The sequence below is a fragment of the Gaeumannomyces tritici genome, assembly GCF_000145635.1.
Source record: "Gaeumannomyces tritici R3-111a-1 unplaced genomic scaffold supercont2.5, whole genome shotgun sequence".
Classification (NCBI taxonomy): Eukaryota; Fungi; Ascomycota; class Sordariomycetes; order Magnaporthales; family Magnaporthaceae; genus Gaeumannomyces; species Gaeumannomyces tritici.
The window spans coordinates 1-13,018 of NW_008804549.1; the positions used below are offsets into that span (position 1 = coordinate 1).

Genomic DNA, 13,018 nt, shown 5'->3' on the forward strand with positions numbered 1-13,018 from the left:
CCCTACCCTAACCCTAACCCTAACCCTAACCCTAACCCTAACCCTAACCCTAACCCTAACCCTAACCCTAACCCTAACCCTAACCCTAACCCTAACCCTAACCCTAACCCTAACCCTAACCCTAACCCTAACCCTAACCCTAACCCTAACCCTAACCCTAACCCTAACCCTAATCTTTTAATTCGCCGGTTTAACGCTATCGTCGCTTCGTATCCTTATTATCGTTTCGTTCCCTTTTCGTTCTTTTCCGTTATACCAATTAATAATATAAACGCCCGCGAAATCCGCGCCGGTACGGTAGCGCGTTATTCGTTTCGCGCCGTTACTTATTTCCCGACGCTTTGTACGTTAATTAATTAATACAAAAATAACATTCCGGGCTTAATACATTTTATTTAAAATCTTTATCGCGTAAGCCCGGGTTTAAAGCTTTAACGCGATAATAACGGGTTGTAACTTTATTTAAGCGTTTAATGCCATTAATGTTAAAATCGAAAGGATAATTGTAATAAAGTACGTTTTGTTAATTAAAGTTCGCCGGCGCATTGCTAACGTTCCGGTTCGCAATCGCTCCTTTACATAAAAAAAAACCTTTACAATTTTAAACGCTTAGCCGCCGTTTACAAAAGCTTTTTTCGTATCGACAACGGAACGCTGGTCCTTTTAGATTTTGCCGGCGTTGCTAAGGACGTGTACATTTTATCGGCGGATATTTGCGCGCGTGCTGCGCGCATATGCACCCATTTTATGCGTGGTTTTAAAACCGCCAACGCCGCCGAACGGCGCTTTTATTGCATAAATGGCCTTTAAAACCGGCGTTAAATAAGCGTTTTGCTAGCGTTTTTGCGTTCCGCCTTTGTTTTTTTTTTATAAAGTTTTAACGTTGGTTTTAGCCCGCCCTTTTCGTTGTTTTAACGTATTAACGGCGCGTTATTGCTATTTCGTTAGCTAGCATTTAGCTTTGCTACCATTTTTTTCGTTTTCCGGTTTAAAAGGACCGGGCAAAGGTGCGGCTTTTTTTTAACAACCCGGAATATACAATTTAGCATGCCGCTAAAAAGGTTTATATTTAAAAATACTACGAAATCGTATATGCTATATAATTTGCGGCTATTGCCGAAAACGGGAACGATTAAAACAATACCGCATATTTAGCGACGCGCCGGAATTTTTTGCTTGTAGCGGGGGGTTGCTTTAACCAATTTTTTAAAATAATATCCTTTGCCCAATATAAATTTCCGGCCATTCCCTTTTTCCCCGAAAAGGATTGGTAAATGTACCGGGAAAAAGGTAATTTTTCCTTTTCGTTGTTATTTTCGAAAGCAGGTAGCGGCGGGCAAACCGTTAGCAATTCGTTATTATTATCGTTTTTAAAAAGCGAAATAAAAAAGGTCGTTGTAATAAAAGCGGGTAACGGCAAATAAACCGTTAACAATTCGTCGTTATTTTCGGAAAATAAATTTTTAAGGTTTAAAAATAATAATGTTTAAACGCGGCGTTTGGTCGTTTTTTTTTGGTTTGGTTTTAAAGTTTAGCTAACGCGGCGTTCGGGTATTTCCGGGCGCATGTTTATTTTTTGCGCGCTTTAGCGCGTTTCGGCGCGCGGCAATGGTTTAGCGCTATAACGCCGTTTTTCCGCGTTAATTTTGGCTTACCGCTTGCGTATCGCCGGCGTGCGGCACGTTATTTTTAAACCAAAATCCCGATAAAAAATTGTGCTAATAGCAATTAAGCTTTTTTCAAACGGCTTTTGCGTTTTGGTATTTATTGCTTTTAACGTTAACGGAACGCCGGGCCCGTTGTTTTTTATATAAATTGTGCCGCTTTTGGTTCGTGCTATTAATTTAATAATTCGGGTTTGTTTAGGTGCGAACGGTAAAAATCCCGGATACGGTCGTTTGCCTTTTCGAAGTTGCGGCAAGGTTTTTAAGTTGGGGCGTAAAATGCGGGCCATTTAATTTTGTACTAAAAGCCTTCCCGCGTTTTTTTAAAATTAAAAATTTTGTTAAAAACCCATTTTTTATTGTTATCGTCGGTATTTTCCCTTTTCGTTAAAAAAACGCCGGTAATTCGTTAGTTATATCCTTTATTAATAGCGTTTTATCCCGGCAATTCCGGATAATCCCGCTGGATTAACAAAATGTGGAAAACGGGGAATAAACGGTATTAAAGCGGAAATTTAACGGTTAAAATTCGTTTGTAAACTTTGGTAATAAAGAACGGGCTAATCCATTTATCGTTTAGCTTAAGGGTTAGCTTCGAAAATGTTATATTTTTTGTATTTACCCAAATTCGATTTTTTATAACGAACGTGCTTAAGTTAGTTCGGTAACGGTTAGCCGCTTTTTCGTACCGTTTTTAAATTGCGGTTGCTATTGCTTTAATATAATTAAAAATTATTTAAATTTTATCGGCTATCGTAAACGCATTATGGATTTCCCGTTGCTTTACCGGCGTATCGTCGGTATTTAAAGGAAGAATTGGTTCGAATCTTATAAAAAGGTTTTACCCGTAATTAACGAAAAACGGTAAAATTCCCGTCGTTTCCAATATTTAATTATTGCTAGCGAATTTTCCCAATAAAAGCTAATTAATCCAATCGTTTTAATAATAAAAGCAAAAACTGCGGAAATATTGCTTTATATACGCGTTTAAAACTTCCGTTTGCCCGTTAAACTTCGGGTAAAACGCTAACAATTTTTTTAAAGTAACGCTTAAACGTCGTTGCAATTCCCGCCAAAAATTAAATACAAATTGGGGCTTTTTATCGGATACGATGGTTTCGGGGGTACCGTATTAACGGTACATTACCGATAAGTAAGCGTTTGCTAAGCTGCCCGCATCGATAATATCCATTGGAATGTAATGCTTTATTTTTGTTAATTTATCCATTATTATTAAAATATTGGTATAAATAATACCCCGGCGTTTATACGGTAATAACGGGCCGATAAAATCCATTAACAAATTTGCCCATGGTTTAAACGGGATTGGCAACGGCTAAAATAGCCCGCTAAAAAAATGTTTTCCTTTTTTAACCATTTTGCAAAAATGGCAACCCCGAATAAAAACGCTAACGTTCCGGGAAAGTTTTAGCCAAAAATATAATTTTCGCAACAAATCGTATGTTTTGCTTTTTCCTGCGTAACCGTTAAATGGTAAATTATACACTTTATGCAATATTTGCAATCGAAAGGCATCGTTTAAAGGGATAAATAACCTTTCCTCGACGTAAATGCGCCCCCGAATCGCTTAGCAATTAGCTTTAACAACTTTAAACGTTTTGCGCAAAAACGTTGGGAAATGGCGGATATTCGGGTCGGTAAAATATTGTAACAAATTTTAATAAAGCTTGGACGCGGAATAGCTTTTGTTAATAAGCGCGTTAATGGGTTCGGAAATATTTAATTGGTACAAAAAAAAACATTAAAATTGCGCCGGCGTTTCGCTTGCCCACCATTTTAAAAGGAAAAAAATCCTATGCTTATTAACAACGCGCTCGGTTGCAGTAATATCGTAAAGCGTCGGTTTAACGCCGGGGGGTCGGGAAAAGGCGTTTGGCACAATGGCTATTTTTTTTAGCTTATATACAATTTGGAATTTAAAATTGCTAAAAAATTCGAACCAATGTATTTGCCGCTGGTTAAACAGCTTGGTAATAGCGAAAAACTGTAAGTTTTTATGGTTTGTCCAAACTTTTATTAACGTTTCGGTCCTTTAAAATTCCGGTTTTTATTTTTTAAAAGCGCGCACAATCGCAAACAATTCCTTATCGTAAATTTTGTAATTGCATTTAGCTAATAAATGCTTGGCTAAAAAGAAAGCAACGGGCCGGCGTACTTTAAGCGCATTTATTTAGGATAGCACCCCGCCTGTAGCCCAATTGGAAACGTCCGTTTTTACGATTGTTTTAAGGGTTGGGTTGTAATGTACAAGCACGATATTCGAAAAAAAAGCGGTTTTAAGCTAATAAAAGGCTACCGTTATTTTGGCAAGCTATTGGCGCACCCATAGCTGCTCGCTTATTAATAAGTAAAAGGGTTTGGCGATAACGGAAAAACCTTTAATAAACCGGCGATAAAAATTGGCAAAGCTTATAAAACGGCGGAATTTTTTTAAAGTTATAAGTTATTTCCATTAACGGATTGTTTTAACCTTTTTTTCGTTTATGCGGATTCCCGTAATTAAAATAATTAGGCCGAAGTATTTGGTTTTTTGTACTAAAAATTCGTACTTCCAAATGTCGATAGTAAAGCCCGCATCGGCAAATTTTTGGATTATTACGCAAACGTAGCGCCGGTATTCCGCTCGCGTTTTGTTGTAAATAAGGACGTTATTAAAGTATGCTATAGCGTAACGGTTTAATGCATTTAATAAAGTGCGGTTAATATAATACTAAAAGGAATTAAGGGCGCTTATTATGCCGAAATTCGCTACCAAACATTCGAAAAAGCCGAATTTGGTAATAAACGCTATTTTCCATTCGTTTTTTAAAGCAATTCGTAAACGATTAAACGCCGCAATAATATCCAGTTTAGTAAAGTACTTAGCTTTCGAAAAAGCGTTTAATATTTTTTTAACTAAAGGGATAAAATACCTATTTTTTACGGTAACGTTGTTTAAACCCCGGTAATTAATACAAACGCGGACTCCCCCCCCGGGCTTTTTTGCTAAAAAAACCGGGGCAACCGCTAGCAATATACTGTCGCGTATAAAGCTTTTCGCCAAATATTCGTTTAAATACTTTTTAACAATTCGAAGCTTTTTTTGGGACATAGGTTTGTTATAATGGTAAAAGGGCGTTTTGCTTGGAAATAGCTCGATTTTGTAGTTAAAAAAGCGGTGCGGTAATAACTTATCGGCGTTTTAAAAAAAAAAGCATAACGTTAAATCGCGGAATTCGTAAAAAAAGCGCTATAAAATCTCCTTTATCGTAACGGGGGGCTTGCTATCCAGGTATTTTTAAATATTATCGTTAAAAATGCGCCGGAAATGTAGTGCCTTTTTAACCCAATTTTGGAATGCGGCTAAGCGTAATTCCAGCATATCCCGAAAAATTTTATCGAATAAAGTTAAAATGGAACGGAAAATTTCCATTAGCGTATCGTTGGCGAACTGGTTAGCGCTTATTAAAAGTATTAAAAGCTCGGGGCAAGTTTTAGCGTAAAGTTTCGCTATGGTTGTTCGTTTAAATTGCACGCTTTTTTATTTGCAAAATAGCATAAAGTTAAAAGCGCTAAGCATGCGTATATTTGCGGGGTCGAATTTGTTATTGTCGTTTTTTAAACGGTTGCGTAATAAGTTGCTAGCGTTCGGGTTTAATTTTAATAACGTAATGCCGTGCATAATTATTAAGCCCGCTATTTAATTAATATAAAGGTTATAATAGCGTAACCAAAAAAGCTTTAGTATAATATTAAAGCCTCCCGTCCTTAATGGCTAAATGTACATGGTAAGCGTTTTTGTTTAGCAAGCAATGCGGTAGCGCATTTTAACGCATTCGCGGAAATAGCCCGTAACTTTGCCATTAGCTAACTTTAAAAAAATGGGCTTGGGCAGGGCAAAGCGTAGCAAATTATGGTTATGCGCAAAAATGTCGTCGATAAATGCTTATAAAAAACATTCGGTATTTAAAAGGGTACGGCACCGGGTCGGTAACGTTCCTTCGGCAAAAAGCTCGTTGTAAAATAAAAAAGTAAAATTGGGTCTTATTAAATGTAAATACATTTTTGTTTTTTTAAAAAGTTATCGGCAAAACGCTAATAGCTTTAAAAGCGATTATGCTTAAAGCTTATTTTTTTAACTTCCTTTTTTTTGTGCAAACGGTTATTTGGTGCCCCGCCCCGCCGCAATAAAAACACAAATTATTAATGCGTTTGTACTTTTTTCGGGCGTTAATAAAAGGGGGTTGGGGCTTTATCGTAATTTTATCGAAATCCATAGCGTTTAAATGCTAAGCCGGTCCCGGCGCATCGTTAGCGTTGGGATAGCGTGCTAAAAAATAAGCGTTAGCGTTTTGCTTGCCCCGGAAAATGTCGTTGGCAATATTGTTGGCTAAGTTCCGAAACAAACTTACTTACCCTTCGAAATTATCGGGTCCCGGGCGTTTTACAATTAACGTAATGGCTTTATGCAATAAACGGTTTACTTTTTATTTAAAAGTTAATATTTGTAAATTATTAAACAAATTGTACATATCGTTAAGCTTAATAAAATTGCCGATAAAATTGCTAAAAAAGGAATTGCTTTAAACGAATAATTCGAAATTCCAATTAGCTTTTGTTAATATATCGGTAATAATGTAAATTTAATTTAGCGTTTTAATAACGTTTAAATAATTACTTTAGCCGGCGGGCCATTGGAAAACGTTGTCGCCGGCCGTAACAATTTAATTAATTTTCGTTTTTATAAAAGCAAAAGCGTCGTTGCCCAAATGCTAGGACAAAAAAAGAACGCGTTTTAGTAACGTTGGGAAAGCGGCCCGGTATAATCCTATTCGTACCTTAAGCAAAAAGCGCTAATTGGTATAATACTTTTATCGCTGGATTTAATTTACCTTTATGCTTTTAAAAATTTCGAAAGTGGCCGTTCGGGGGCGGATTGCTAGCGATAACGCGGCGGCCTTAAAAAGCTGCGCTAAAAAAGGCGTATTTGTAATTGGTATAAGCATGGCTTAGCTAAATAGCTATTGGATTTAAATTCGAAATTTGCGAATCGTTATTTTTTGGTCCGAAATTATAACGTAAGCGGTATCGGCGTTTTGGCGGTATATCGCTAACAATTCGTTAATGGCTTAAAAACGGGTTTTTATAACCCAAAAAATATATTTAAATTGGGCTTAAGCTTTGTTAAAACGTTTTAAATGCAAAGCAAAATATAAAACGGCGTAATCGCTAAAATCGTTTTAAATTATTTCGCGTATAAAATGCAAGGTTAGGAATAAAAAAACGGCGTTTCGTAAAATTGTTATTATTGGGCCCAAAAGGCCCGCTTCGGGGGCGTTAAGTACGGTAAGCATGGTGTAATCGCGGCGGTAATTCGCTAGCGGGTCGTTTAATTAAAAAAGCTAAATCGAAGAAATGAAAGTATTTTTCCAAAGTTATACGGTAAAATTTGGGGTAAGTATTAACGTTAGTCGATCGTAAGCAAAAAAGTGTGCTATCGTTTTACAAAGTTATGCTACGGCTTACACCTTATTGTTATAAAAAAGGCTTTGTTGTTGTACGAAAAGGAAGCTATTTGGGCAAAGCGTCCTTAGCGTTTTGTCGCGGTTTTGTAAGCGTAACGTTGGCGCGTTAAAAGTGCGGCCTTAGGTTCTTCCCCAGGTGCCCCGACGCGTACCGTAACAATACCCTACTACAAAATCGCAGTTGTTTTAATTGCGCTAACGTAATGCCCTGCGCCGGTGTGGCGTTGCGTGCATAGCTTCGTTTGCTTGGAGCGCTTTTTTTTTTTTTTTTTTTTTTGCGCACGGGCTTGCAATGCCTCGCTTACCGCCTTCCCAAAGCGGAGTCCCCGCGTTGCGTTAGCGTTTTTTCGCCGTTCTTTTAATTCCTTCCCCGCCTCGCGTTACGTCCGCTTAACTTTTTCCTTTAACCACTATTACCATTTTTACCATTACAATCTTTTAATCCGCCGGCTTAACGCTATCGTTGCTTTGTATCTTTATTGTCGTTTCGTTCCCTTTTCGCTCCTTTCCGTTATACCAATTAATAATATAAACGCCCGCGAAATCCGCGCCGGCACAATAGCGCGCTATCCGCTTCGCGCCGTTACTTGCTTTTTAACGTTCCGTACGCTAATTAATTAGCATAAAAATAACATTCCGGGCTTGGTGCATTTTGTTTAAAGTTTTTATCGCGTGGGCCCGGGTCCGAAGCCTTAGCGCGACGGTAACGGGTTGCAACTTTATTTAAGCGTTCGATATTATTAATGTTAGGATTAAAAGGATAATTGTAACAAAGTGCGTTTTATTAATTAAAGTTTGCCGGCGCATTGCTAACGTTCCGGTTCGCAGCCGCTTTTTTACATAAAAAAAGACCTTTGCGATTTTAAGCGCTTGGCCGCCGCTTACAAAGGCTTTTTTCGTGTTAACGACGGAACGCCGGTCCTTTTGGATTTTACCGGCGTTGCTAAGGACGTGTACATTTTGTCGGCGGACATTCGCGCGCGTGCTGCGCGCATGTGCACCCATTTTATGCGTGGTTTCGAGGCCGCTAACGCCGTTAAACGGCGCTTTTATTGCATAAATAGCCCCCAAAACCGGCGCCAAATAAACGTTTCGCTAGCGTTTTTGCGTTTCGCTTTTATTTTTTTTTTACAAAATTTTAACGTTAGCTTTAGCCCGCCCCTTTTGCTATTTTAGCGTATTAGCGGCGCGCTATCGCCATTTCGTTAGCTAGCACCCAATTTCGTTACCATTTTTTTCGTTTCCCGGCTTAAAAGGACCGGGCGAAAGTGCGGCTTTTTTTTGGCGACCCGGAACATACGATTTGGCATGCCGCTAAAAAGGCTTATGTTTAGGAATATTACAAAATTGTATATATTATATAGCTTGCGGCTATTGCCGAGGACGGGAACGATTGGAATAATACCGTATATTTAGCGGCGCGCCGGAATTTTTTGCTCGTAACGGGGGGTTGCTTTAACCAATTCCTTAAAATAATGTCCTTTGCTTAGCATAAATTCCCGGCCATCCCTTTTTTTTTAAAAAGGATTGGTAAATGTACCGGGAAAAGGGTAATTTTTTTTTTCGTCGTTATTTTTGGGGGCGGGTAGCGGCGGGCAAGCCGTTAGCAACTCGTCGTTGTTATCGTTTTCGGAAAGCGAAATAAAGGAAATTGTTATGGTAAAGGCGGGTAGCGGCGAGCAGGCCGCTAACGATTTATCGTTGTTTTTGGAAGATAAATTTTCGGGGTTTAAAAATAATAATGTTTAAGCGCGGCGTTTGGTCGTTTTTTTTTTGGCTTGGTTTTAAGGTTTGGCTAGCGCGGCGTTTGGGTATTTCCGGGCGCATGTTTGTTTTTTGCGCGCTTTAGCGCGTTTTGGCGCGCAATAATGGTTTAGCGTTATGGCGCCGTTTTTCCGCGTTAATTTTAGCTTACCGCTTGCGTATCGCCGGTGTGCGGCACGTTATTTTTAAACCAAGGTCCCGATAAAGGATTGTATTAATAGCAATTAAGCTTTTTTTGGGCGGCCTTTGCGTTTTGGTATTTATTATTTTTAACGCTAGCGGAACGCCGGGCCCGTTGTTTTTTGTATAGGTTATGCCGCTTTTAGTTCGTACTATTAGTTCGGTAGTTCGGGTTTGTTTGGGTGCGAACGGTGGAAGTTCCGGATGCGGTCGTTTGCTTTTTCGAAGTTGCGGTAGGGTTCCCAAATCGGGGCGTAAAGTGCGGGCCATTTAACTTTGTACTAAAAGCTTTCCCGCGTTTTCCTAAAATCGAGAATTTTGTTAAAAAACCATTTTTTGTTATTGTTATTGGTATTTTCCCTTTTCGTTAAAAAAACGCCGGTGGTTCGCTAATTATATTTTTTGTTAATAGCGTTTTGTTCCGGCAATTCCGGATGGTCCCGTTGGATTAACGAAGTGTGGAAAACGGGGAACAAGCGGTATTGGGGCGGGAGTTTAACGGTTAAAACTCGTTTATAAACTTTGGTAACAAGGAACGGGCCAATCCATTTGTCGTTTAATTTAAAGGTTGGCTTTAAAAATGTTATGTTTTTTGTATTTATTTAAATTTAATTTTTTGTAACGAACGTGCTTGGGTTGGTTCGGTAGCGGTTGGCCGTTTTTTCGTACCGTTTTTGGGCTGCGGCTGCTATTGCTTTAATATAATTAAGGATTGTTTGGATTTTATCGGTTATCGTAAACGCATTGTAAATTTCCCGTTGCTTTGCCGGCGTATCGTTGGTATTCGGGGGGGGAATTGGTTCGGATTTTATAAAAAGGTTCCACCCGTAATTAGCAAAAAACGGTAAAATTCCCGTCGTTTTCGATATTTAATTGTTGCTAGCAAATTTTTCTAATAAAAGCCAATTAATCCAATCGTTTTAATAGTAAAAGCAAAAGCTACGGAAATATTGTTTTATATACGCGTTTAGGACTTCCGTTTGCCCGTTGGATTTTGGATAAAACGCCAACGATTTTTTTAAGGTAACGTTTAAACGTTGCTGCAATTTCCGCCAAAAGTTAAATACAAATTAAGGCCCTTTATCGGATACGATGGTTTTGGGGGTACCGTATTAGCGGTACACTACCGATAAATAAGCGTTTGTTAAGCTGCCCGCGTCGATGGTATTTATTAAAATGTAATGCCTTATTTTTGTTAATTTATCCATTATTACCAAAATATTGGTATAAATAATACCCCGGCGTTTATACGGCGGTAACGGGCCGACAAAATCCATTAACAAATTTGCCCATAGTTTAAACGGGATTGGCAACGGCTAAAATAGCCCGCTAAAAAAATGTTTTCCTTTTTTAACCATTTTGTAAAAATGGCAGCCCCGGACAAAAACGCTAACGTTCCGGGAAAGTTTTGGCCAAAAATATAATTTTCGCAACAAATCGTATGTTTTGCTTTTTTTTGCGTAGCCGCCAAATGGTAAGCTATGCACTTTGTGCAATATTTGCAATCGAAAGGCATCGTTTAAAGGGATAAATAGCTTTTTTTCGACGTAAATGCGCCCCCGAATCGTTTAGCAATTGGTTTTAACAACCCTAAACGTTTTGCGCAAAAACGTTGGGAAATAGCGGATGTTCGGGTCGGCAAAGCATTGTAACAAGTTTTAATAAAGCTTAAACGCGAAGTAATTTTTATTAATAAGCGCATCGATAAGTTCGAAAATATTTAGCTAGTACAAAAAAAAACATTAAAGTTGCGCCGGCGTTTTATTTGCCCATTGTTTTAAAGGGAAAAGGATTTTATGCTTATTAGCAACGCGCTCGTTTGCAACAATATCGTGGAGCGTTGGCTTAACGCCGGGGGGTTAGGAAAGGGCGTTTGGCACAATGGCTATTTTTTTTGGCTTGTACACGATTTAAAATTTAAAATTGCTAAGGAATTCGGATTAACGTATTTGCCGCTGGTTAAACAGTTTGGTGGTAACGAAAAACTGTAAGTTTTTATAGTTTGTCCAAACTTTTACTGGCGTTTCGGTCCTTTAAAGCTCCGGTTTCCATTTTTTAAAAGCGCGTATAATCGCAAGCAATTCCTTATCGTAAATTTCGTAATTGCATTTAGCTAGTAAGTGCTTGGCTAAAAAAAAAGCGACGGGCCGGCGTACCCCAAGCGCATTTATTTGGGATAGCACCCCGCCCGTAGCCCAATCGGAAGCGTTCGTTTTTACGATTGTTTTAAGGGTTGGGTTGTAATGTGCAAGCACAATGTCCGAAAAAAAAGCGGTTTTAAATTGGTAAAAGGCTGCCGTTGCTTCGGCAAGCCATTGGCGCATTTATAACTGCTCGTTTATTAATAAATGGAAAGGTTTGGCGATAGCGGAAAAACCTTTAATAAACCGGCGATAAAAATTAGCAAAGCTTATAAAACGGCAGAATTCCTTTAAAATTGTAAGCTATTCCTATTAGCGAATTGTTTTAACCTTTTTTTCGTTTATGCAAATTCCCGTAATTAAAATAATTAAACCGAAATATTTGGTTTTTTGTATTAAAAATTTGCACTTCCAAATATCGATGGTAAGGCCCGCGTCGGCGAGTTTTTGGACCATTACGCGAACGTGGCGCCGGTATTCCGCTCGCGTTTTGCTGTAAATAAAAACGTCGTCGAGGTATATTATAACGTAACGGTTTAATGCATTTAATAAAGTGCGGTTAATATAATATTGAAAAAAGCTAAAAGCGCTTGTTATGCCGAAATTCGTTACCAAGCATTCGAAAAAGCCGAACTTGGTAATAAACGCTATTTTTTATTCGTTTTTTGGGGCAATTCGTAAACGGTTAAACGCTGCAATAATGTCCAATTTGGTAAAATACTTGGCTTTCGAAAAGGCGTCCAATATTTTTTTAATTAAAAGGATAAAATATTTGTTTTTTACGGTAACGTTGTTTAAACCCCGGTAATTAATACAAACGCGGACTCCCCCCCCGGGCTTTTTTGCTAAAAAAACCGGGGCAACCGCTAGCGATATACTATCGCGTATAAAGCCTTTCGCTAAATGTTCGTTTAAGTACTTCCTAACAATTCGAAGCTCCTTTTGGAACATAAATTTGTTATGGTAATAAAGGGGCGTTTTGCTTGGGAATAATTTGATTTTATGGTTGGAAGGGCGGTACGGTAGCAATTTATCGGCGTTTTGGGGAAAAAAGCATAACGCTAAATTGCGGAATTCGTAAAAAAAACGCTGTAAAATTTCTTTTATCGTAACGGGGGGTTTGCTATCCAAGTACTTTTGGATATTATCGTTAAAAATGCGCCGGAAATGTAGTGCTTTTTCGACCTAATCCTAAAATGCGGCTAAGCGTGGTTTTAGCATATTCCGAAAGATTTTATCGGATAAAGTTAAAATGGAACGGAAAATTTCCATTGGCGTATCGTTAGCAAGCTAGTTGGCGCTTACTAAAGGTATTAAAAGTTCGGGGCAAGTTTTAGCGTAAAGCTCCGCCATGGTTGTTCGTTTAAATTGCACGCTTTTTTGTTTGCAAAATAGCATAAAATTGGGAGCGTTAAACATGCGTATATTTGCGGGGTTAAATTCGTTATCGTCGTTTTTTAAGCGGTTGCGTAATGGGTTGCTAGCGTTCGGGTTTAATTTTAATAACGTAATGCCGTGCATAATTATTAAGCCCGCTATTTAATCGATATAAAAGTTGTAATGGCGTAGCCAAAAAAGCCCTAGTATAATGTTAGGGCTTCCCGTCCCCAATGGCCAAATGTACATAATAAGCGTTTTTGTTTGGCAAGCGATGCGGTAGCGCATTTTAACGCATTCGCGGAAATAACCCGTAACCTTGCCATTAACTAACTTTAAAGGAATGGGCTTGGGCAGGGCAAAGCGT

General features: G+C 38.6%; 3 protein-coding genes across 3 annotated transcripts; 2 read left to right on the forward strand and 1 right to left on the reverse strand.

Moving 5' to 3' along the window:
- Positions 1 to 1,274: 1,274 nt before the first annotated feature.
- GGTG_08977 (hypothetical protein) lies at positions 1,275 to 2,675 on the forward strand (the record flags this gene model as incomplete). Its single annotated transcript, XM_009226819.1, has 4 exons — positions 1,275 to 1,397; positions 1,726 to 1,829; positions 2,245 to 2,319; positions 2,618 to 2,675. The coding sequence occupies 4 exons, from the start codon at positions 1,275 to 1,277 to the stop codon at positions 2,673 to 2,675; spliced, it is 360 nt and encodes a 119-aa protein (XP_009225083.1).
- Positions 2,676 to 5,205: 2,530 nt separating this feature from the next.
- On the reverse strand, positions 5,206 to 5,727 carry GGTG_08978 (hypothetical protein; the record flags this gene model as incomplete). The annotated part of the gene is made up of 2 exons (XM_009226820.1): positions 5,206 to 5,360; positions 5,622 to 5,727. The coding sequence occupies 2 exons, from the start codon at positions 5,725 to 5,727 to the stop codon at positions 5,206 to 5,208; spliced, it is 261 nt and encodes an 86-aa protein (XP_009225084.1).
- A 1,352-nt stretch (positions 5,728 to 7,079) lies between these two features.
- Positions 7,080 to 7,810, forward strand: GGTG_08979 (hypothetical protein; the record flags this gene model as incomplete). The annotated part of the gene is made up of 2 exons (XM_009226821.1): positions 7,080 to 7,118; positions 7,508 to 7,810. 2 exons carry the CDS (start codon positions 7,080 to 7,082, stop codon positions 7,808 to 7,810), a joined length of 342 nt encoding a protein of 113 aa, XP_009225085.1.
- Positions 7,811 to 13,018: the final 5,208 nt, after the last annotated feature.